The 24,630-nt window shown below is 48.5% G+C and overlaps 3 protein-coding genes across 5 annotated transcripts in view; 1 reads left to right on the top strand and 2 right to left on the bottom strand.

The window, feature by feature from the left end:
* The window catches only part of KSR2 (kinase suppressor of ras 2), a gene marked incomplete at its 3' end in the record, with an annotated part of 188,233 nt that extends 185,415 nt beyond the window's left edge, over positions 1–2,818 (bottom strand). The window contains exon 1 of the mRNA XM_083589988.1: positions 2,652–2,818. Coding sequence (XP_083446114.1) covers positions 2,652–2,744 — 93 coding nt within the window. The 5' untranslated portion in view covers positions 2,745–2,818. The remainder of the gene's footprint in view (positions 1–2,651) is intronic.
* Positions 1–24,630, bottom strand: part of WSB2 (WD repeat and SOCS box containing 2) — a 349,668-nt gene that overhangs the window by 310,084 nt on the left and 14,954 nt on the right. The gene's annotated exons all lie outside the window — the stretch shown is intronic.
* Positions 11,647–24,409, top strand: RFC5 (replication factor C subunit 5). Of its 3 annotated transcripts, none has more exons than XM_083590512.1 (11): positions 11,647–11,774; positions 13,074–13,138; positions 13,927–14,063; positions 16,054–16,133; positions 17,330–17,403; positions 18,002–18,161; positions 19,122–19,203; positions 20,634–20,763; positions 21,592–21,669; positions 22,802–22,856; positions 23,448–24,409. In XM_083590512.1, the coding sequence occupies exons 1-11, from the start codon at positions 11,707–11,709 to the stop codon at positions 23,542–23,544; spliced, it is 1,026 nt and encodes a 341-aa protein (XP_083446638.1). In that variant the 5' UTR covers positions 11,647–11,706; the 3' UTR covers positions 23,545–24,409. The 3 variants fall into 3 exon arrangements, with proteins under 3 accessions (XP_083446638.1, XP_083446640.1, XP_083446639.1); XM_083590514.1 differs by having other exon boundaries at positions 11,723–11,774; positions 13,932–14,063; XM_083590513.1 differs by lacking the exon at positions 11,647–11,774 and adding an exon at positions 11,809–12,391.

The following is a 24,630-nucleotide window of genomic DNA, read 5'->3' as shown; positions in this document are numbered from 1 at the left end:
CAACTGGACAAGTGTTCAGGGATGCACGTTTTACTAATTTCTGGCAAACCGAACCACGATTTTACCCTTGTAGCTTTAAGGAAGGCCCACAGGTCAGGGGAGAAGAGACTTTTTCAGTCTGAGGGCCACAATCCTTCCTGCGCAACATTCCGGGGGCCACATGCTAATGATGGGCGGATCCAGGGGCAGAAGTGGGTGGAGCAACAGAAGTCGATTCTACTTCTGTGCAGTAGGCTGATTTCTACAGGACACTTTTCTCTCTCTCTCTCTCTCTCTCTCTCACACACACACACACACACACACACACAACTCTCCTCCATTCCCATCCAGGCAATCAAGAGACATGATCAGGATTCAGGGACACATTCCAGCCAGCCCAAAACTCTTGTGGTGTGAAGCCTGGCTTGTGAATGGTGTGTCCTGGAAATAAGGGTGGAACTGGAGAAGGTTTCAGGGGCCAGACAGAAAGCCCTGGAGCAGCGCATTTGGCCTGTGGGCTGGAGGTTTCCCACTTCTGCCACAGCTGATAATGCCCCATTCTGCACAGCTCTTCAAGACGCAGAGTCCAGGAACTGCAAAGGGGACTTACAAGAACAGGTCAAACCAAGGCAGCAGGGCAGGTATCAGGGGTCAGGAACTACATTCAAGGGGTGTGCCAAGGTACGGTGCTTACATAGCTCCACTTTTGACTCACAGAGGTCTGGGGGCCTGATTCCACCCCTCTTGCTTGCTCCTACAAGCTCTCCTCCACCAGCCCTCTTTAAGAACCCAATCAACATCATGGTTTGCATGGATTGGGCCTAGAGGGGAATTATAGAATCATCCTAGTCCAACCCTCTCCCATGCAGGAATCTCAACATACAGTCTCCCATCCAGTCTGAAACCATACCAGATCCTGCTTAGCTTTGCAAATGTGCCAGCTGCACCACCATAAGGTTTGCGTGGATCGGGCCTAGAGGGGAGAGAAAAGCAAGGGGACACCAATGAAAAGGAGACAAGTCCACTTGGGGAGGGGGCCCATCAACGACAGTATCCACCTGTCCAGCTGCTCCCCACTACACCAGTCTGAAAGAGCCTGCAGAACAGTGTGGTGCAGTGGTTAGAGAGTTGGACTAGGACCTGGATGACCAAGGTTCAAATCTCTGCTCATTGGCCATGAAGTTCACTGGGTGACCTTGGAGGCCAGTCTCTACATCTCAGACTTGCCTGCTTCACAGGGCTGTTGTGGGAATTAAATAAGGAGGGGAAGAAACAGGCATGTCCTTGGAGGGAAAGGTGGGGTATGAATGCAACAAGGAAAATAGTAGTAATAATAACACACCCTCCATGCATCTAGACCTGAGGCAGGTGGCAGACATGCTGCCAGCAGAGGCTGCAAAAGGCTGGGGTCCTGGGTCAAGGTGCACTAGTGCTTATGTAAACTTTGCAAAGCTGCTCAGAGAACAGGTAAGCAAAGCCAGGCACAGTTGCAAATGAATAAATTGGGGGGGGGGGACAGGAAGAAACACAGGCCTTTGGCAATTGGGTGACAATTCAGATGATAAACTAAGGGGAAATGAGGCTACTCTCAGCAACTCTCGGGGGCTGCTACCAGCCACAATGGCCCTGACCTCCCTCTGCTGTCCAGGCATATCTGCCTCTGCATACTAGCTGCTGGGAACGGCAAGCAGGGAGAGTTGTGGACTTGCAGACTTCCCACAATAAGGCATCTCCGGCCAGCCACTTTGAGAACAGGGTGCTGGCCGAGATGGGCCCCCTTCGGCTTGACCCAATAGCCCCTGCTGATGCTCCCAAGTCAAAGCGCCGCATGGCGCCTGTCTCATGCGTGCCGAACACGTGGATCTGGTTCTCTCTCCCTCCCTCCCCCCCCGCACCCCACATTTCAACCACGCGTGGCAAAAAGAGGCCCACCCCCCACCAAAGCCTCGCCTTCTGGGCTCCCAAGAGGACTGGACTGGGGTGGGGAGGGACCCTTCCAATCAGCTGCTCCAGGAGGCACATTTAGGGTCTCTCTCTCTGGTGCCTCTCCCCACCTTCCTAAGAGTCCACAGAGACGGTTTTATTTTTAACTATCCCTGCAAAGGCAGCCACGACAAGAGGGAGGCTGTATCCACGGACGGCCTCCTTCTCGGGGGGGGGGAGGGGGGAGAGGCAGAGGGATCTATCGTTCTGTGGCTGAGCAAGGAGAAAACCAGGAAGGAAAATTGCCCTAATGAGGGCAAGGATGGGGGAGATCCCCTTCTCTTCCCTCCCCCCTACTAAAAAAGAAAGAAAGCCAGCGACACCTTTAGGCACCTGCAGGACGCGCAGCCTCCGTGGCGCGCGCTTTCTCTCTCTCTCTCTCTCTCTCTCTCTCTCTCTCTCTCTCTCTCTCTCTCTCTCTCTCTCTCTCTCGTACACACAAACACACTCACAGCTACGACCAGGAACCCCCCCCCTTCCGCGTCTCCCCGCGCGCCCCTCGGTGGCATAGCCTTCGAGGGCCCGGACTGGGGATGGACGGGGCGGAGGGGGGGGACGAGAGAAGCGCCCCCTTCCCTCCTGAGCTCCCCCATCCCCGCGTCCGTCCGTCCATCCCTGGACGACCCCTCACTCTCAGCCCCCCACCCTCTTGCCAGCCAGCCAGCCTGCCTCTCCGGGCCGCGCCTCACCTCCAAGGTGCGGATCTCCTTCTGCGTGAGGTCGTTGGACGTGGCGCATTTGGTGCGCAGCCCCTCCAGGTTGGAGATGCTGATGTCGATCATGTTCTGGACGAGCTCGCACTGCTGCAGCGCTTTCTGCAGGCTCAGCGGCGGCGGAGGGGGCGGCGGGGGCGGCGGCGGAGGGGGGGGCAGCAGCAGCGGCGGCGGCGGGGGGTGGCCGGGGGCCGGCACGGCGGCCTCCTCCATGGCTTGCCCCTCGGCCGCCTCTTCCTCCTCCTCCTCCTCCTCCTCCTCCTGGATCAGGGGGATGCGGCCGCCGGCCCGATCCCCCCAAGCGGCGGCAGCGGCGGCGGCGGCGGCGCCGCGGCCGCCCCCTCCTCGCCGCCCCCACCGCGCCAGACCTTCCCCGGTGCCGCCTCGCCCGCGCGCTCGCTGCCTAGCTCGCTCGCTCGCGATCGCCCGCCCGCCCGCCCGGCTGTCAAGCCTCCTCCATGCGAGCCTAGGCGATCTCTCCGGCAGCGGCGGCGGCGGCGGCGCCTCCTCCCGGGGAGGGGTCGGGGCGGGGCGCGCCGGAGCCCCGGGGGAGCCCCTCGGGGCGTTCACACGGCAGCTCCACGGGCGACGCGCGGTTTCCTTCGCCCAGCGCTCGCTGGCAGCCTGGATCGGGGCTGGGGGCTGCTCTTCGCCCGGCCCGCAGCGTTCGCTCCGCCCGGCTCCCGCATCCACACACGCGCGCACACACGCAGGCGTCCTGTCTTGTCAATCCGCGCGGCCGCGACACGCGAGGAACGGTTGCGGCGCACGCCTCGCTTGGACGGCCCCCCCCCCAGCCCAGGAGACGCGTGTCCCCGAGACTCCCGCGAGGAGGTAGAGGGGAGGAGGGGAGTTTTAAAATATATAAACCCTCCATACTCATTTTCCTACATCAGCGTGGTTAGTCCTGACTGGAGTCATCAAGGGGTGGGGGGAGTTTCTCTGAACATGTGCAGAGGGCCGCAGTGTTTCAGTTACTTAGGTGTGTGTGTTTTTCCCCTGCATCTATAGCTCATCTTTTATCTCCATGGAGCTCAAGGCGGCGCGTGTGATTCTTCCCCCCCCCCCCCCCCACACACACACTTTCATCCACCCAACAACCCTGAGAGGCAGGTTAGGCCGAGAGAGGCTGTGACTGGCTCAAGGGCAGCCCGCGATCTTCATGGTTGCGTGAACCCTGGTCTCCCAGTCTGGCGCTCTAACCACTACACCACACTGTCACCTTGGTTATTGTTTTGTAGGCGGTTGGGCGGTTTCTAAGGAGACATGGACCAAAGGTCTGCCTTTGTGAAAGGAAGTTTTATCCGTTGATATGGGTGGAAAAGCCAAGGTATCCCTGTATCTCTTAAAAAAAAAACAACCCAGGTGTTGGTGATTGAACCTGCAATTGGGGTTGTTTGCCTTCCCTTGTCCCACCTTTCCACCTGGCCAGTCCAGCTAATCAACACATCTGGGAAGAAATACAAAAGTGGAACCAACCACAGCTCAGGGGTAGAGCACAAGCTTCATCTATAGAAGGTCCCAGATCCAATTCCCCAGCATCCCCAGCAAAAGTTGGAAAAGACCATTATCTGAAACTCTGGGGAGCCGCTTCCCATTGGTGTAGACCTGGTGTGTAGAACCTTCGCGCCCCCCCCCCCATTTCTCTGTTCTTACATTGGGTTGGCGAAGGTCTGTAGGATGTTGGAGCACCTGCTATGCACATAGAATGTCCCAGATCCAATCCCCAGGCTCTCTGGGTTGTGCTGGGAGAGACACCTGACTTCAGTCCTGAAAGCTGCTGCCATTCTATGCCTCCACAGCCAGAAGCATTCTGCCTTTGAATACCAGTCGTTGGGGATCGCAGGTGAGGGAAACAATTTTGCAGAAATGGGTGACCAGAAATCAGGTCTTATCTTATAGATCTTCATTGGGATCATGTCTTCTCCTGGAGCTTTATTAGCTAGTTGGCTTGCAATTAGCCTCTTAATCTGATAGGGCATGACGTCTGGCCATTCTGGCAGTTCTGATAACTGAGTAAACTTGTGGGGATGAGTCAGGACAGGGGCCATATATTCCTCTAAAATATGTCACCCAAACCTTTCCTTGGACAGATGCTTCTAACGAGTAGCCCAGCCCATTTGTACCTTGGGCAACCAGATGCCAAAATTTCCATGAGTCCTTTTGAAGTGCTGCGTCTCCCAATGCTTTCCACTGTTGTTCATAATATATTTGTTTCTTGCTTTTAAGTAATAATTTATAATTGTATCGTAATTGGGCTACCTCAGCTTGTAGAGCAAAATTGTGCTTATCCTGTTTTAACTTCAATTTTCTAAGTTCCCTAGCTAGGCATTTTTTGCTATTCTGACATTCCTTATCAAACCAAGTCTGTCTTTTGAACTTTTTGTTTTTACAGGTGAGGGAATATGTGGTCAGCATCTGCTGAAAACAGAAGCAGCTGTGACTGGTACCCATTAGGACTTTACAGAAGAAAGCAGGGAAGTCAACAGCAGGCAGATCCAGTGACAGGGGGAGCCAACTGATGCTAGTTTTGTCCTCTTCTTCCTCACTGCTGAGTTCTACAAGGGCAACACGGTCCCATGTGCCCAAATGGACCTGCCTCCGCTGCATTAGGGGGTTTTCAGCTGTAATGCATGGAAGTTCTCTCTGGACAGACATCCCACTGGGCACAGACATCCACATGTGCAAAAAAATGAAAAAATTCTGGGACATGATTTATAACAAAATGAAAAACTTTTTAAATACACTTTCCTAAAGAAACCAGAGGCTTTTTTGCTAGGGATAATAGGGGATGAATTAAGAAAAGAGGACCATAAATTATTTATGTACGCCACAACCGCCGCTAAGATTCTAGTGGCTCAAAAATGGAAAACCCAGGAAATCCCAACTTTAATGGAGTGGCAGACGAAAATGTTTGAATACATAGAATTGGCGAAAATGACCTATAAGATTCGGAACCAAAAAGTAACAAAGTTTGAAGAGGCGTGGAGTAAATTTGTTGAGTACATACGGAATAATTGTAGAAGCTTAAAGACTGTAGCAGGGTTAATATAAATCTTGTGACGTGGATAGAGTGTAAATAAGAATTGGTAAGAGAGGATGTTAATTGTGAAAGCCGATGTAGGGAGGGAAGTCTGGGTGCGATAATGCGCATGGTAAATAAGTAGACACAAAATTGTTCAATGTAAGAGTATATGCTTTATTTATCTTTGTTTTGGAAAATCAATAAAAAGCATTTTTTTTAAAAAAGGGGGGAAGCATTTCCATGCAGAAAAGTGTTTTTAAATCATGCCTTGCTGATGCATGTGGGCATACGGGAAATCACAGGTGGGCAGAGTGCTGTTGCGCTCAGGTTCTGCTTGCAGGATTCCCTAGTGGGACATCTGGTTGGCTACTGTGAGAACAGGATGCTGGACTATATGGGCATTTGGCTTGATCCATCAGGGCTCTTCTTATGTTCTTACTTGGTACAAGGCATCTCTCTATGTTCTCTGTCTCAACATCACTTGCTTTAAAAGGGCAATGCTACTTTGGGGAAAGGCCATAGCTCAGCGGGAGAGCATCTGCTTTGCATGCGCAAGTTCCCAGGTCCAATCCTCAAGAAGCATCTCCAGGTGGAACTAGGAAAGAACCCTGCCTGACAGCTTGGAAAGCCACTGCCAGCCAGTGCAGGCAATATTGTGGTAGATGGAGCGATGGTCTGACTCAGTAGAATGCAGCTTGCAATGAAAGCCCTACCTGGGGATGCCAGGGATCAAAACTGGACATTCTGCATTGCATTCAAAGCAGGTGATCTCTGGCTGAGCTTTGCCAGTCCTTGGCATTTGGATGTCTTAGGCAAAACAACAAAGTGCCAAGGTGCGCAGTGCCAAGGACAGCCAGCTTGTTCTGGCACCGAAGGCAGAAGATCCCACACACGCATCTGTTCCTGGAAGCGAAAAAGCCACCAACAATAAATGAAATAACTAATAATTTGCTGCCTCCTCATGACATCCAACATCAGCTGCCTGAGTGGATTGCCTCACTCTGCTTAATGGTAGGATCGCATAAGCTGCATGTGGCTTATGGGAGAGGCTGTAGCTCAGGTGGTTAAGCACCTGCTTTGCATGCAGAATGTCTCAGGCGTTCTGCCATCTCCAGGTACTGCAAAGAGGAAAAGTCCATCTGAAACCCAGAAAACGTAGTGACCTAGTGACCCAGTGGAGGTGGTTTCCATTGCGCCAAATGGAGCACCATTCCACCAACTTCATCCTGCCCTCACATGCCTGCCTTCTTGCTTACAAGCTGTCGAGGAGGTGTGTCTGCATCTCCTTAGTCTCAGCATTGCCCTATGCTATGGTGGAATCTACACACACATGAAAAAAGGCTTTGAAAATGATAAATATATATAGTTTTGAAAAATACATCAAATTTGGCATAACTCACTGTCACCATCTAGTGTCACATTTGTACACTGCACTTTACAACACATTTAAAACGTTTTATTAGCAGCTGTATAGCTGAGTCCTAGAACACAGCAGTGAGCGGGAAGATGGGAACAAACCCAGAACGAGTTGGCTCTGCCTCCTTCTTGAGCGAGCTCCATCATTTAACTCTGCACAGCAAGAAGTGCTTCCTGTTTTCTGACCCAGTCTTCCAACATTCAGTTTAATTGGGATGTCCATGAGTTCTAGTGTTATGAGCGATGGAGGAAAAGTTTCCTCCATCCACTTTCTCCATGCCATGCATCGCCCTTTTTCTAAACTAAAAAGTCCCAAATGCTGCAACCTTTCCTGGAGTTGCTCCATCCCCTTGATCCTTTGGATTGCTCTTTCCCGAACCTTGTCCAGCTCTAAAAAAATGTTTTTGATGTATGGAAACCTCCCCACTCCTGCTACAGACAATACCGAGCAAGATGGACCAATGGCCTGATCCTGTAGAAACCAGCTTTGCAGAATGTATGCTTTCAGATGCACAGATCTTCAGACTATTTGGCAAAGGTCTTCCTGGCCAAACAATATAGTATCCAGGAAGGTTTTAAGCCCCAACACTTCTGGTAGAAGCTAACTGCAAATTATTGCCTAGACTCTCAGAGTGTGGGGTCTGCCCTCCTCAGTTCCTCCCTCCCCCCACTCCCAATTAACCTCCGTCTCCAGGACTCAGTAGTGGGAGGGAGCACAAAGGGAGAATCACCAGGGCCCGCCACTGTGACACCACCAGGGACTACCCCTAGCTCTCCACTTTGGGCTCTATACTTGCCAGGCCTGGGATGTTCCTGACCTGGCGTCCTTAGATACAACTGAATGTGGGATCAAACTGTCCAGGTACAATACACACTTTTTTTTCTTGGAAGTTTAACCCCAATGAACCCATTGATCTGATTGTGATTATATGTGCATGAGAAAGCTGCACAATAATACTGGGGGTGGGGGGGAATCTGATGCAGACCAGTAAAAGCAGTCCGCTTTGCTTCTGTACTTTGGAGATCATTTTGATCTGCAAAAATCAGCATTTTGATCTGCAGAAATTCATGCACAGATATAAGTGTTATCACTTGCTGAGCAAAGCACTTCCCAAGCAGGCTTCACTTAAAGACACCAAACCTGTGTGGGACTGCAGACTTCTGCCTCCAAAGTCCTGCATCACTGCATATCAAAGAAGGTTTTGTTGTCGTCCCCACCCCCGCCCGCAAATTAGGTAGCAAGCAAAACAGGCCACTTGCGGCCAAGAAAGGTGATACTCTTGCCCTCACCCTGACACATCTCTTATCTATGGCAGGGCTGGGGAGCCCTGAAACCACCTGGTACATTTAAGAGAGCTGCTAGCATGTCTTGTTCCTTCGTGGCACATTTCTCATCAGCAGAGAAACTTTGGTCATAAGGAAAGAATCATAATATGCCGGAGTCAAACCGTCAAGCTATGTTTGCGGAAAGCCCTAAAGAAATTACTGTGTTATATGACAAACCTAGACAGCATCTTAAAAAGCAGAGACATCACCCTGCCAACAAAGGTCCATATACTTAAAGCCATGGTTTTCCCAGTAGTGATGTATGGAAGTGAGAGCTGGACCATAAAGAAGGCTGATGGCCAAAGAATTGATGCTTTTGAATTATGGTGCTGGAGGAGACTCTTGAGAGTCCCATGGGCTGCAAGAAGATCAAACCTATCCATTCTTAAGGAAATCAGCCCTGAGTGCTCACTGGAAGGACAGATCGTGAAGCTGAGGCTCCAATACTTTGGCCACCTCATGAGAAGAGAAGACTCCCTGGAAAAGACCCTGATGTTCGGAAAGATGGAGGGCACAAGGAGAAGGGGATGACAGAGGACAAGATGGTTGGACAGTGTTCTCGAAGCTACCAGCATGAGTTTGACCAAACTGTGGGAGGCAGTGGAGGACAGAAGTGCCTGGCGTGCTCTGGTCCATGGGGTCACGAAGAGTCGGACACGACTAAACAACAAACAATGCCACATAAAGGTAAAAAAAGGAGGAGGAGGTAATGGATCCTGGACAGTTAAGTCCAGTCAAAGGTGACTATGGGGTGTGGTGCTCAGGCCAAGGAAGCTGGTGTTCATCCACAGACAGCTTTTCCGGGTCATGTGGTCAGCATGACAAAACTGCTTCTGGCGCAATGGAACACCGTGATAGAAACCAGAGCGGACGGAAACGCCATTTACCTTCCCACCACAGCAGTACCTATTTATCTATGGTACTTGCCTTGGCGTGCTTTTGAACTGCTAGGTTGTCAGGAGCTGGGACAGAGCAACGGGAGCTGAACCCATCGCAGGGATTCGAACCGCCAACCTTCTGATCAGCAAGCCCGAGGCTCAGTGATTTAGACCACAGCGCCACCCGCATTAAAGAATCCTGGGAACTGTAGTTTACCCCTCACAGAGCTGTGCCCCTCCTGTGGTTTCCAGCAACTGTTATTCGGAAACATACTGCTACAGTAGCCATTGATAACCCTCTCAATGAATTTGTCTGATTCTCTTTTAAAGCCATGTAGGCTGTTGGCCTTCCCTGCCTCCTGTGGGAACAATTTCCATAGTTTAACTATGTGCTGCATGAAGAAGTACTTTCTTGTATCTTCCAACATTCAGTTTCTTTGGAATGCCTGTCAGTTCTAGTGTTATGAAAGAGAGAAAGTTTTCACTATCCACTTTCTGCATAGATAAACTTCCATCATGTCACCTGCTACTCGTTATTTCTCTCTAAGCTAGCAAGTGCCAAACACTGCAACCTTTCCTCATAAGGGAGTTGCTCCATCCCTTTGATCATCTTGGTTGCCCTTTTCTGAACCTATTTTTGGATGGGATTCAATCACATTCTGTACAAGTAAATTCCAGTTCTGCAATTATAATTGTTTGGGAGTTCTTGGGCAACAAATCCTCTCCACTAAAGATAAAACTTTTTGCGATAAGTGAAACGTCATATAACCTCCCCACAAACAAATCAGAATCAAGGCTCACTAATTAGCCAGTGTCGTCTAATCTAACTTCAAAAAAATCATGAAGAATACTTAGTAACCAAGTCACCAGGAAGCCCCCTTACATCCTGAAATAAAAGTAACTTTTTTATATTATAAAAAATAATTGGGGTATGTATATGCCTTACAATTTAATCTTGAGTATTAGGGAGAAGGCAAAAATTAAAGCATTCTGCCAAAACCCAGACCTAAGAGATATGTTTACCATTAAGTTGTGTGACAGAAAAACAGAAAACAGCAGATCATTTTAATAGTACCTTTAAACAATAAAAAGGATGAATGAGATAAAATAGGTAAAAGAATGAAAATTCAGATAAACAGGTTGCCTGGAAACATTCATATATTTAAAAAATAATGAGAGGGTATGTGTTTTATTATTCTTGAGTAATGGGGGGGAATTAAAGCATTGTTCCAAACCCCAGATCTTAAGAGATATATTTATCATCATATTGTCAAAATGCAAAATCAAAACAAATCGGGTAATGTTAATAGCATTTGTAGTAGCTTCTTTACATGGGGGGGGGAGGGAGAGAGAGAAATGGGGTGAAAAAAGGTAATGCAGGATGATTAAAAGATAGTATCTTTTTTGTTATTAAATAAAGGTGATGTTCCTATATTAAAGGGGGGGAATCATTGGTGCGTGTGTGTTTTATCAATGTTGAGTAACTGGGGGCAGGGGGGTAGAATTAAAATATTATCCAGGTCTTAAGAGTTATAACAACAATCAAGCACCAAACAAAACATATTCCTGAATAAAATTATGGTCCCTATATGTTAAAACAAACAAACATTGGCTGTGGCTGGGTGTTATTAATCTTCAGTAATAGGAAAAGGGAGGGAAAAATTAAAGCACGATTCCCAAAGACCCAGCTCTCGAGATAAATTATTTACCATTAAATTCGCCGCGAAGCACAAAACCAGAACAAAGCAGATGACTTTTCACAGCATTTGTGGTAGCTACTCCCCACCCCCACCATTTAAAAAAATAATAAGTAATTACCAATAAAATGTCCTTAACTATACTTATTGTGCCAAACACATAAAAACAAAACGAAGCAAGAGATGATGTTTAGAAGAGTGGGTTGTCGTTTTTGGCTAGCTTGCCAGGTTTTTCAAAATAAATATAGCTGCATCCACTCTTAATGGCGCCAAACACACAAAAACTGGACAAAAAGCAGATGTATTAACCAGGAATTATAAATGCTTGGGGGGGATGACACGTGCGCGTGTGAATCGCGGGGAGGGGGTGGAGATGGGCAAGGTGCCCATCGGTGAAGCAGCCTAAGAAGAGCCACAGAGATGGGAGAGGAGTTTTCGCTGGGAGGCGCCTGCGCTCTCTCTCCCCGCGAGGTTGCAGCAAGGCCCCGCCCCTTAGTTACCAGAAGCAGCAGAGGCGCCTTAGCAACACGGAGGGAGGGAGGGAGGCGGCCCGGCAGCCGTAGCCGCAGATGCCTCGGCGCGGAAGTCTCGCCTGCTGCTGCTGCTGTCCGTTTTAAATTACAGATCTCGCGAGAGGCGAGGTTGGGCCGCTTTGGCGCCGGGGAAGTGAAGCGGCGCGAAGGTTCGGCATGGAGCGCGCGGCGGCGGCGGCGCCTGCGGGGAGGACGGTGGCCGGGAGGAACGCGAACTTGCCCTGGTATAGCGCTATCAATCGATAAAGGGCGGGCGGGGAGTGTGCTGTTGTTGCTAGGAGGCTGCGTGATGGGGGCCATTAGTTCCCCCCCCACTCCCACAGTTTCTTTTCCGGAGGGCAGGGGGCTTATATTCTGCGCCAGGACTCCGCTCCGGAACCTGTTTCCCAAGCTAGGATTTTCCCCTTGGGGGTGTTCTGTGTAAATCATGCCGAGAGTGTCCCAGAGCATGTGCAGAGTGTTCTCCTCGCTCACCTTGCTGTTCTCTTCATTCGTTCCGCTGCATCTTCATCCACGGAGCTCAGGGAAGCAATGAGCACGGTGCCATAGCTGTCAACGTTTCCCTTTTTTTTTTAAGGGAAATTCCCTTATTCCGAATAGGATTCCTCGTAAGAAAAGGGAAAAGTTGACAGTAATGCAGGGTGCTCTCTTTCCACCACCCCCTCTTCCTGGTGATGGTGGTGGTCATAATAACAACAAGAATAAAAAAGTGTATTTCTGTGTTGTGTGAATACATAATAACTGCAGCCATATATTGTAGGATTATTCGTTTCGGTCCCACACTTGGGATCTTCTGTCGAAAGGTAGTAAAGGCATATGCGCAGTGCCAAAGAATGAGGGGGTAAGTGCCAGCCTCAAGGGATAAAATGACCCATTTTGATATGGCGGTAAGCGTCTGGGGTGGGGATTCTTGTTTGGGAGGTCTGTGCAGGGCCATTCTCTGCTGGGGTGAGTAGAAAGTGGTAAGCAAGCAAGGCAGCCTTTGAGCTCTTAGGCAATTCTCGTCGTCAGATATGGGGTACCTTTGGCCCTCTGGATGTGATTGGACTAGAACTCCCATCATTCCTGACGATTGTCCATGCAGCCTGGGACTGATGAGAGTCCAGCCACACCTGGAAGCCCACAGGTTTCCCATGTCTGTTTTGTGTGTGTGTGCGCCTTATAAGATTTCTATCCCCACCCACCCAATGTAGACAACCCTCACCTCCAAACTTAACTTGAAATCTGAAGTTGAGCAGTCCTGGATTCTATCAGTCTGTGGCCCCTTCAGTGGGCAAGGCCACTGTTAGAGGCAGTAAGCCCCTGAATTCCATTTGCTGAGAATCACTAGTTGTAGGGAGAGTTGATGCCCTTGGGGGCTTCCCATGGGCACCTGTATCTGGCCACTGTGAGAACAGGATGCTGAACTAGATAAGCCTTTGGTCTGATCCAGCAAATCCCTTCTCATGTTCTCCTGTATGTGTAGATCAAGCCTACACCACATGTAGACAGGATTTCATCTGCATTCTGTCTTTTACTGACAGGGTAGAAAAATACCGACCTCAGACGCTGAGTGATCTGATTTCTCATCAGGACATTCTGAGTACCAGTAAGTATCAAATATTTCCAGTGCTTTTATATATCATCTCATAGCCTTTGGGAAACACATAGTTTATTTTTAAAGCAGGTTTCCCTGATAGTGAGCCTCCCCAAGTCAAGCTGTCTCAAAAAGTAACAAAGTAAGGAAGGGCTGTTTAGCTTGTGATACACCTTGTGATAACAACAAGTGTGATGACAAGAAAGGAAGAGGACTATATGGCATAGATGAAGGGTCATGAGCTGTGAAAAAGCATGTAATATCTGTATTCCTTATTTGCAGTGCGTTGACAAATGCAGTTGTTGCCTTTGGACATCACAACAAATCACAGTTTATTGTGACAGGAATGAGCCTTTGCAAGCGTCTCATCCTTTGGCATGGCCACCAAGAGATCAGACTTACCCATTTCAGATTAATCATATTTGATTAATCTCAGAGATTAATCGTTTGAACAAGTCAGCTTGATAACACATGGTTTGAACTTCGTTTATTTCAAACAAGCTGCAGTTAAAGTACAACCACAGTTTAGATTGCAACAAGCTTCATTAATAAAATAAAACAAGCAGAAGCTTTTGCTCTCACAGCCAAAAGGAGGGAGAGTGGAGTGACTTGGACCAACAGCTGTTTGGCCTTTCACCACCTGGTCGTTTGGTAATTTTAACTTGGTTTAAAGGTTGGAACCTGCTTATTTCTTCCCTCCATCCCTTTTGCCTTTTGTGTCATGCCTATCAACTTGTAAAAATTAAATTCTTAAATTGTTACCTTGAGCGTCAGAAATGTCCTTTCACCTCTCCTACCAGTTCAGAAGTTCATCAGTGAAGATCGACTGCCTCATCTCCTTCTCTATGGACCTCCAGGGACTGGCAAGACTTCCACCATTTTGGCCTGTGCTAAGCAGCTTTACAAAGACAAAGCATTTGGCTCAATGGTCCTCGAGGTAAAGTAACCGAAAGAGCTCATCATCTTCTCTAGACTCTTGTGCCCATTCTCTGTGCAGAGGAAGTGAAGAAATCACGCTGCACGATTTATATTTTGTTAGCCTGCCCTATCCCACTACTCAGGAGTGACAATACTTTTCTTTGTTGCTCATCTTCCAACAAACCTGTAAGGCAGTGCTTTTTTCTTTTAAAAAAATGTTTAGGGGTACTCTCATTTTCCTACTCATATTGAAATACTGCCCCTCAGTGAAGCCAAACCTAGATTCACAAAATGTTTAGGGGTATGCGTACCCCTGCATCCCCCCCAAGAAAAAAGCACTGCTGTAAGGTATGCTGCTGACATTCCTGTCATAGAAAATGGGATGGAAAGTCAGAGTTTATAATGAGAAACCTACACGGGAGAGGTGGTGGAATAACTTAAGCTCTTGGACCAGCTTCACTAGGTGCCTGTTTGTCTCTGAGCTCTATGCATAGTGCTGGTTTTGACTTAAAGCTCTGTGTGACCTGGGAGCAAGAGTCTTCTTTTCTTTAAAAAAGAGTGTTGGCTTTACAGAGTTTTATTTTAGCAAGCTTCTGCAGATATGTGATCATAGGATAAGCCCTGCTGGATCAGTTCATCAAATCCAATATTGTACATCCCACAGTGGCCAAGCAGATGCCTCTCAGAAATTCATAAGTAGCTTGTGCAATATTTTATAGGCAGGGAGAATATACAGTGGTACCTTGGTTGTCAAACTTAATCCATTCTGAGAATCCGTTCAGCTCCTGGAACCATTCGAAAACCAAGGCACAGCTTCCGATTGGCTGCAGGAGCTTTCTGCATTCAGTTAGAAGCCGCGTCGGATATTCTGCTTCCGAAAAACATTCGTAAACCAGAACATTCACTTCCAGGTTTGCGGCGTTCGGGAGCCGATTTGTTCTGGAGTCAAACCATTCGACAACCAAGGTACCAATGTAGATTTTGGTAAAAAGGAAATAAGAGTGCTGACAACATACTGTGTTAAGTGGTATATACATTGTTGAAGCAAATTTTTAAAATACTTGCATCTGAACTACAGGATAGGAGAGTGTAAGAGAAGAAACAGGTCAAATCTCTCCATCTTTTCTGGCAAGAGGAAGTCCTTTATAGCAGAGCTGCACTAATTAACTGATTTTAAAATAGCACTTTCCTTAACTGAAACGGGGTTTCCCAAACTTCTGAGTTCACTGACCCTTTGATGAGTTTATAAAGTTGTCATTGACCCCAGCCAAAATTCTTAGGAATGTAAATGCAATAAAGTCAAGAAATATATATCTATATATATTAAAAACATTTATCAATCATCAGTCATCATTACTAAGAATCACAAAATGTGAAAAAGAAGGAGGAAAAACAATAAAACAGCATGTTCTGAGAATACTATTGAATTGTGGAATTATTAGATATGGAAGTTTCTTGGTGGCAAGGGAGGGACATGCCCTTTATTTCTGAGACTCATAGCTCCTAATTATATTTCTCACACTGTACCTTACAAACTCCTCTCTGTCCCCAGGCCCTTTTTGACACGCCACCGCCCCCGGTCTTTATTCACCCACCTACACCTTCCCATTAATCGTGGGTTGGGGGGTGAGGCGGTCAATACAGACCACATTGGGATACCCTGAACTAAAATGCAAAAACAGAAATGTCACCCACCCTCCATGAAAGAATTGCTGCATACCTGCATCATCTGAAAACAAATGATGGGTTGTTGTTTTTTGCTTTAGAACCACTGTTGTTTTTTTCTTGCCTACAAACCAGTTGACTAACGCTCATATGATTTTTAATCCGCAAAGATTTCGTTAATTGGACGAGAGCCCTGCTGTTTAGCAGTTGGTTTCAATGGCGTCTATATGGTGCTCACATCTATTTAATTGTTTTGATATGATAATAAAACAGCCTCCTCCTGCCCGCCTCCTCCCTGTATCCTTACTTCTAGTTTGTTAAATCCCACTTTCCTCGCTTTTCAGCTCAATGCTTCAGATGACAGGGGAATTGACATTGTCCGAGGGCCTATCCTGAACTTTGCCAGCACGAGGAGCATCTTTAAGTAAGTGCCCAGGACCCTCCGGGCCCTTCCTGAAAGTTCTCTCTCTCCCCACCCCAAAAAACCCTTTTGAATAGTGTGGTCGATCCACCCACAGCCTTAACAGCCAGCACATAGGGCTCCTTGCCACCATGCGCCTCAATTGAACATAGAATAGGTGCCCCTGGGAGTGATGTGGGTTGGCGTTCTGTTGCTTCCTGGTGGAACTGAACAGAAAAACATACTCAGACCACTTTGTAAGTAATGCTTTTAACTGGGTGCTTCCAGACTGGTTTTTAAGGATTTTCCATTCAAAAGCTTAGCCCTGTTCCATCTTAAAACCGGGACAGACCAGGCTTCATAATAAGCCCCTCCCTCCCTAATACCACGTAAAATTACTTGCACAGTTGATAGAAATAACATTAATGTGAACTTTTACAAAGAAGAACGTTGAAGCATGGTTGTGTAACCCAGTACAGAGAATACTTCTTAAAAGGGCTCTAGTTCATCTTTCAATTATAACAGCAAAGTAGAAAAACCCATTCCTTGCCCTGAAAAGACTCGAATAAACTAATCCAGTGGTCGCCAACGTGGTGCCCTCCAGATGTTTCCAGTCTGGTCATCCTTGAGCATTAGCTATGCTGACTGGGGCTGATGGGAACTGGAGTTAAGCAGCATCTGGAGGGAACTAGATTGGCTACTCCTGGGCTAATCTTCAAGGCCAGGGCAACCAATGTGATGCTCTGCATTGCTTGCTGGACTACAACACCCATCAGTCTTAGTCGTCTTGGTCCGTGGCCAGGGATGATGGGATTTGTAGTCCACAAAGATCTGTGAAGCACCATGTTGGCCCCTCCTGTCTTACACCCCAACCTGAGTCTTTGGTCTCCAGGTCTGTCGCAGAAAGATTCTGAAAGGTGACATTTTGCATACCCTGTGCAGGGTTTTTTAACTTAACCTTGCCACATTGTCACCTAAGCTCATCACTTTCAACTGTAGCCCAGAGTAATTGTCCCAGTCACCTGTTGAAGGTTTAGCCAGGGCTGTTCAAAAGATGTTGCTTGAAAGCTGAGGTGTATCAGTAGAAAACCCTCTTTGCCAGGCTTGACTCCGCCTTTGTTTCTTGAGGATGGGTGGGTGGGTGGGTTGCATCTGCGTCTTTGTGGTTTGCTTGAAGTTCTGTGCCAAATGTCAGTCATCTTCTCCTTCCCTCCTGCTAGGAAAGGCTTTAAGCTGGTGATTCTGGATGAAGCAGATGCCATGACGCAGGATGCCCAGAATGCCCTCAGGCGTGGTAAGTTTACCTTGTGCTGGGGGGAGTAATAGTGTTGCAGGTACAGCGAGCTCACGAGGGTAGCAGTTCCTAAGGCTGTTCCTGCAGCATCTCCAGGTTGCGCTGAGAGAGGCTCCTGTTTGGCCCCCTGAAGAGCCTCTGCCAGTAGTGTAGGGTTCTCCTAAATGTGGAGCACCTGTGTTCAGTGTAACATGCGAACAAGCCGGTTGCAGGGCAGGGATGAGGAACCTGCAGCCCTCCAGAAGTTGTATGCCAACTCCTGTCTGCCCCAGTTACCATGTCAACAGTCAGGAATGATGGGAATTGCAATTAAGCAGCAAAGTGCAGTGCAGGGGAAGAGCATCCTTTGCATGCAGAAGGTCCCAGGTTCAGTCCCCAATGGCGTCTCCAGGTAGGGCTGGAAACATCCCATCTCGAACCCTGGAGAGCCACTGCCAGTCCGTGTAGACAATACTGAGCTAGATGGACCAGTGGTCTGACTTTGGTGTAAGGCAGCTTCCTATGTTCTCAGCCTTAACTGCATTCAGTAGGCCTCTGTCCCTGCTTCAGCCTCACATGGGCTCATCTCTCTTCCCAATCCTTTGCACCACCTCTCCAGTAATAGAGAAGTTCACCGAGAACACCAGGTTTTGCCTAATCTGCAACTACCTCTCCAAGATCATCCCAGCCCTACAGTCCAGGTGCACCAGATTCCGCTTTGGGCCCCTGACTCCTGAGCTCATGGTTCCTCGGCTGCAGCACGTCATCGAGGAGGAGGGGTGAGTAAATAAGCGCAGCTGGGGGGCATCGTGGCTCTTCTCCTTTGACTGCGCCTGGCAACCATCTTGCTCCGATTTGTGCAAATGTTGGAACCGTCGATCTAGCGTTGGGAACATCAGCCCTAGAGTACTTGATTACAGCTCCCATATCTCCTGTGTATTGATTGAGTTTTGAGGAACTGCGAGGTTGGAGGGGACCAGAAAGTCCTTTTCTTCTCTGACCCTTGAGACTCTACATACATACATACACACACACCCTGCCAACCATACCTGCCTCTGCAGCCATGCCCCTTTCCAGCCCTGCTCCACACCCTCCTTGAGAGTTTTTGCCTGTCTGGAATGTGTCCTTGAACTCTTGATAATGCCTCTTGCTTGCCCAGATGGTGTGTTTGTAGAAATTAGCCTTCTGTACAAAGGTAGAATTCACATTATTGGGCTGGGAGAGCTGGGAAAGAAGTACATCTGGCAACCAATGTGCCACTTTGGTTTCAGATAGTACATGGGTACTGGAAAAAAGCCTGGAACACAAATTTTCATGACCCTCTAGCTGCCATGGTGGTTCATTTACCAGAAGTAATGTATTTAGCATTAACTCTGGAGATGTATAGTCGATTGTGATGAAACTAAGCCTCTTAGCTAAGCCTCCTAGGAGTTAACGCTAAATACATTACTTATGGTAAATGAGTAATAGCCACTAGAGGGCAGTGAAAATTTCTGTCCCATGATTTTTAGACTCATCTACTATCTGAAACCAAAGGGTTGCCTTGGTTGCCAGAAGTGAAATACCTTGGCATTTTTTTCAGCTCTCCCACTACGTTGCTTGCTCCTTCTGCCTTTGCCTTTGGCCCTGCCCACCACCAGCATGTGGCCCTCAGAAGGTTGCCCAGAAAGCATTGTGGCCCTCAGGGTGGAAAAGGTTCCTTTCCCCCTGATTTATTCTGTCCTTTTTTTGTCTTTCAGAGTTGATGTAAGTGATGATGGGATGAAAGCCCTGGTGACACTTTCCAATGGTGATATGCGCAGGTCTCTGAACATCTTACAGGTATGTATGGCTTCGGCTTTCTGTAAAGAGCCAGCCATCAGATCAGTTCCCTGCTCTCACAAGAACGAGTCTTGCTGGATCGAGCCAAAGGTTTCCAACTCCTGGTGTGTTTTCACCCAGTGGCCAGCCAGTTGCTTCTGGGAAAACCAAAGCAGGTTGTGAAGACAACGGCTGTGCTGTGCGTCCCCCTCCTATTGTTTGTCCCCAGCAATGGAATTTGGAGGTGGAGGACCTTCGCTTATTGGTAGAGCACCTGCTTTCCATGCAAAAGGTCCCAGGTTCAGTGTGTGGCCTCCAGGTTTAGACTGGGAAAGACTCCATGTCTGAAAACCCTGCAAAGCGACTGACAGTCAATGGAAATGATACGGAGCTTGATGAAGCAATGTTATGGCTGGTTATAAGAGTTTTCTATGTTCCTACTTAATTCAACCCTTTATTTGGAACCATGAGGACTAGAAACTTTGGTTTATTTGTATTCTTTTATGGGAACGGCCATAGCTCGGTAGCAGTCATCTGCTTTAAGCATCTCCAGCTTGGGCTGGGAGAAGGTCCTTTCTGAAACCATGGAGAACCACTGCCAGTCAGTGTAGACAAAAGTGAACTAGATAGACCAGTGATTTTTCTCAGTATACGCTAGCTTCTGAAACCGGCACTTGTGTGTGTGTGTGTGTGTGTGTGTCCATGCACAACAGCAAATGCATTGTGCTCTCTCTGGAAATAGCATATGGCTCTCTGAATTCAAAATACACACTGCCCTGTGACAGTATGAGAAGAGGAGTCAGCGAAAGGTGAAAATGGGCCTGAGGGTTTGCAGCTCAGTGCCTGCCCTGCAACCCCCTTGCATCTTTGCAGCAGCCTCTTCTGTTTTGTAGCAGCCTGTAGTAGAGGCTCATTGTTTCTTTTTAGAGCCATGACTTCATCTGCAGCCACCTGCTTCCTCCTTCACCCCTTGGGTGCAGCACCCAGTTGGTGCCTCTCCCCACCCTCCCAAGTAGCATCTAGCTCCCTCCTTCCCTCCCTCTCAACTGGAGTTGCCAGATGCCTCCTAGTTCTTAACAACATTTTGTATTGACACAGATTCACTAGCCCACCTAACTAACACACCTCCATAGTTGGAGGCAGTAAATGATTCTGAAGCCCCAGGTGGGGAGCGGCCTCTTGTGTTCAAATCCTGCTTGAGGATTCCCCCCAGGCATCTGGTTGGCCACCGTGAGAAGAGGATGCTGGACTAGATGGGTCATTGGCCTGATCCAGCAGTTTCTCCTTAGCCGTCTGTTCAGGGATGGCGGGAACTGGAGTGCAGAAGCTTCTGGAGGGCCACAGCTTCCCCTGCCCTGGTCTTAAAGTGGAGGCTGAATCAGCTTTGGTTGTTGGTGTCAATGCCTTTGTTCCTTTGCTGCACAGTGGTTTCTCTTCTCTTTCCCTGCCAGAGCACATCCATGGCCTTTGGAAAGGTGACCGAGGAGACAGTCTACACCTGCACGGGGCAGCCGCTCAAGTCTGACATTGCCAACATCCTCGATTGGATGCTGAACCAAGATTTCACCACTGCCTATCGCAGTATCCTTTGAACCCCATGCCAAGCGGAAATCCACCTGCAAAGCATTGGGCATAAACGGTGCCCTATATTCCTGATGTCGGCTGTTGCGTTTGTCTGCCCTTTCCTTCTCCAGCTGCACTGGTACCCCCTTGGGGGCTTTCAGACCTGGGTTTTCCGTGGGCACTCCAGTTCAGTAAGCAGGGATTCAGGTAGGGAATTGCATCCGTTCTATAGAATGTACCCATCGTGGACTTGCAGGATGCAGAGGAGTGGTGAGAGACAGCAGCCGGGGAACCCCTAGGGAAGAAGGCTGAGGGCCAGGGGATTGGGACGATGAGAGATCAGAGGGAGAAGCAGCAGCAGACTGGGAGGAGGAGATGTTAGAAGCTGAAGAGGCAACAGGGTTTAGTGAACAGGGAGAAGCTGAGGCAGAGAGCAGTTCAGACTCTGAGGCTGAGGTGGAGGGTGGCAGAGGCAGAGTGGAGGCAGGCTGCTGAAGAAGCCATAGGGCCTCCCCACTCCTGCTGCAAGCAGCTTGTCTCCCCTCTGGTCTCAAATAACTCTGAGAAATGAAACTGGCAGAGCAGAAGTTAGTTGTGCGCAGACACTGCCCGAGACCGTGGGAAAGACCCTGGAGAGGAGGAGTCCTAGAGGACACTGGGAAAGCAAGAACCTTCAATCCTCACAAATGCTTCATCGGTGGAAGACCTAGAAAGAGTTGCTGAGACCTCTAGACCTGATCTGTGTTGTTTCCTTGAATAAAGGGTTAGCTTTATTGGCTTCAGGTGAGCTACTGCTTTGTTGATGACTCCTACCCTTACAGTACCTCACCTTGACACTCTGCCCAGATATCATGGAGCTGAAAACGTTGAAGGGTTTAGCTCTTCAGGACATCCTGACAGAAATCCACTTGTTTGTCCACCGAGGTAAAAAAAAGAAGAAGAAACCGCTTGGGGGTTGGAGGCTTTCTCTATGTTCTGACACAGATCAGAGAGGCTGATCCAAGAAAGCCGAGTGGTTCAGAGTTCTGAAACCATGACGGCTGAGCGTGCCCAGTAGCTTTGTTGTGGTATTGCCACTGTAGATCCTGATGAAAGGGGAACATATCTGCCTGTGAGTGTGCTGTCTGCACATGTGTGCAGGTCCTGCATTTGGCAGAGAGGGACCTTAAGAAGGTAGCTCCTTTTCCCAGCAAAGTGGTCCTAAAAGAACTTAGAACCCTTGTGGTGCAAAGCTCACAGAGTTTTCCAAACTGTCACAACACATTAGTGTGTCAGTTGCAGTGTGTTGTGTGAATGCTCCCTGCACTTTTCCCAGGCCTGGAAAGGGATTGGTTTAACCTCTGGTTTACTAGTAAAACTGAATTACTGCGTCACGAAATGATACATGTCTAAAAAGCGTGTCACAACATGAAAAGTTGGGAAAGCTCTGGGATAGTGTGTTTGACTAGGAGCTGGGAGACCCGGGTTTGAATCCCCACTGAGGCATTGAAGCTCACTGAGTGACCTTGGGCCAGTCACTGACTCTCAGCCTAGCCTACCTCCCAGGGCTGTTGTGAGGGTAAAATACAAAGTGGGGAAGAAGCATGTACACCCACCTTGAGCTCCTTGGAGAAAAAAGCGGTATATAAAAAGTGAGAAAGAAATCAAAACAAAAGCTATATTTACAGGCCTGCATTCTCCTGTGCGAGATTTAAATTATGATCATCAATAAATCAGTCTTGTGTTTAACCACTATCCTAGTAGCTATAGGTGACAAAAAATAGTTTTCAGGCAAGTAAATGGGATGGTGGATGAGGACCTGAACACCCAGCATAGAAAACAAGAGGCCACCTAGAGGGGGGAGCCCCCCACCACCATTCTTCCAAGTCCAGCACAGAAATACACCATCTTCTGCTGGCTCTCAGCAGGCTAGAGAACTTTGCAGGCTAGTGACTTTTGCAAGCTTCTTTGCAAGGTTGTAATCGACAAGCATGTCTTCCGTGACCATTGTGGTAGAATAACAGGGATTGTTGCCTTTTGGAAAATGTCAGTGATGGCCTTTTCTTTTGCCCTACAGTTGACTTCCCATCATCTGTACGAATCCAGTTGCTGATCAAGATGGCGGATGTTGAGTGAGTGTCACTGGACTATAAAACCATTGTCTCTGGCAGGCGGGGGTGGGGATAGCTGCTCTTGAGCAGTGACCCACAATATTGCATACATTCCCCTTAGTGTTCAAAGTCCTAAACTCATTTTCCCCGAGCACAGAACTCCCTCCCCCCACCCTTTCCTTTTAATAAAGTGTTTCAGGGTAAAATAGGCATGGCTTGCTTAAACTTAAAGCACCAATTAACTTTTCCAGTTGTAAACTTAAGGGGTGTATATATAAACATGCAATGTTAGCTGTGGGCAGTTTCTGGAAGACAGGGATAAAATTGCATTTGTTAAATATTTTCTCTGCCCCAAGAGGGCTAGACCCCTGCATGCTCTCTTCCTCACTGTAATGAAAGCCAAGATTGCCTGGTCTGCTGGGTGGAAGGCTCATATGGGGTACGAATGGGCAAGGTCCTGGGTGAGCTGCTATTAACAGGCTTCTCCTTAACCAGCTCCCCCTCCAACCAAAAGCTGCTTTAGCATCCAGCTATTTTCTTGAACATTTGTCTGCCGCTTTAAAAATACAACTGACTGGTAGGAAGACTCATACTCCACCCTCTCCTTTTCAGGCACCGCCTGGCTGCAGGGACAAGCGAGAAGATTCAGCTGGGGGCCCTTGTTGGTGCCTTCCAGGTCACCAGAGACCTGATCACAGCAGAGGCTTAGAAAAGCCCCTTTCTCTCCAGCTTCTCACCTGCTGTCCAGTCTACAGCTTCCACTTCTGCAGTTCCAAAAGACAGAACTCCTGTTTGGCTGTGCATCGGCGTTTATGGTAGCTCTTTACTGAGCTCCCTCAGAATTTAGGGTCACCTTAAGGCAGGGGTGGGGAACCCCTACCCTGCAGGCCAGATTTAGCCTTGCAACACCATTCCTTGAAGCCATGCCCACCTGCCCCTCACCTGCCATCAAATGTGAGACAGGCACCCAAGCGGCTACAAAGGAGCAGTCAGGAGCTTGAAGTGAGCTTCAGTTTCTTCTTACCTGGAGCAAGGCTGACTCCCACCTCCCCCCCCCCCCACCTTTTAGCAGCTGGTTTCCAGTGAAAACTTTCGCCAAGTAGGCAGGACAACCCCACCAGTCAATCATATGATGTCACAATGACATCAGGCCATTGACAGGTGGGTAGCCTCACCCACCTGCCACAGTTCATAAAACAGAAATGTGCTTTGGGGCAGAGGAGGGTGATTATTCAACATGGTCTCCAGGTCTAGATGGGTGCAGCAAGGTGCCATGCAGGAACAGAGGGTGAGCACCCTTGGCTTCCAGAGTGCAGGAAAAAGGAAAACACCTGCCTGTGTCAGGAGCGAGTAGCTCCCTGGATGCTTCCAGACCGCCTAACTGCCGCCAGCCCCAACAAACAATCAGAAATCAGGGAAGTCGGGGTCCAGTACCATATAGAGGGCCACCCTAAGTTGCTTGAAAGCATCTCTTGAAAGGAGATTCTTGAAGTATTGCCTTCCTCCTATTGAAATGCAATAGTGGTTTTTGTGTGTGTGTGTATTGTAATAAAGCCCGATTTTATTAGCACCTAGCCAAAGTGTCTTGGTTCAATACAGTTCTACATCCAGGGTGATAAGTAACCTCACCTAGTTTTTCTGCCTGGCGATGCAAGGCCAAACATGCTGCTAGTTGTGTGAATTGCAAATAGCAGGCATGCTTTAACATACATCAATAGAAGCTGCAGAGAGGCTTGAGCAGCAGGAGAGATGCAGTCCAGGTGCTGGGAGCCAAAGTCACCTTGCCACCCACTGG

This window comes from Podarcis filfolensis (genome assembly GCF_964270895.1).
Source record: "Podarcis filfolensis genome assembly, chromosome: 16".
NCBI lineage: Eukaryota > Metazoa > Chordata > Lepidosauria > Squamata > Lacertidae > Podarcis > Podarcis filfolensis.
This window is presented reverse-complemented; position numbering and strand designations above follow the sequence as displayed.

Coding starts and splice junctions, on each gene's coding strand:
- RFC5 (XM_083590513.1), top strand. CDS start 12,225: ATGGTGGTGGTCATAATAACAACAAGAATAAAAAAGTGTATTTCTGTG. Junction 17,404..18,001: donor CCAGAATGCCCTCAGGCGTG/GTAAGTTTACCT, acceptor CCACCTCTCCAG/TAATAGAGAAGTTCACCGAG. Junction 22,857..23,447: donor ATCAAGATGGCGGATGTTGA/GTGAGTGTCACT, acceptor TCTCCTTTTCAG/GCACCGCCTGGCTGCAGGGA.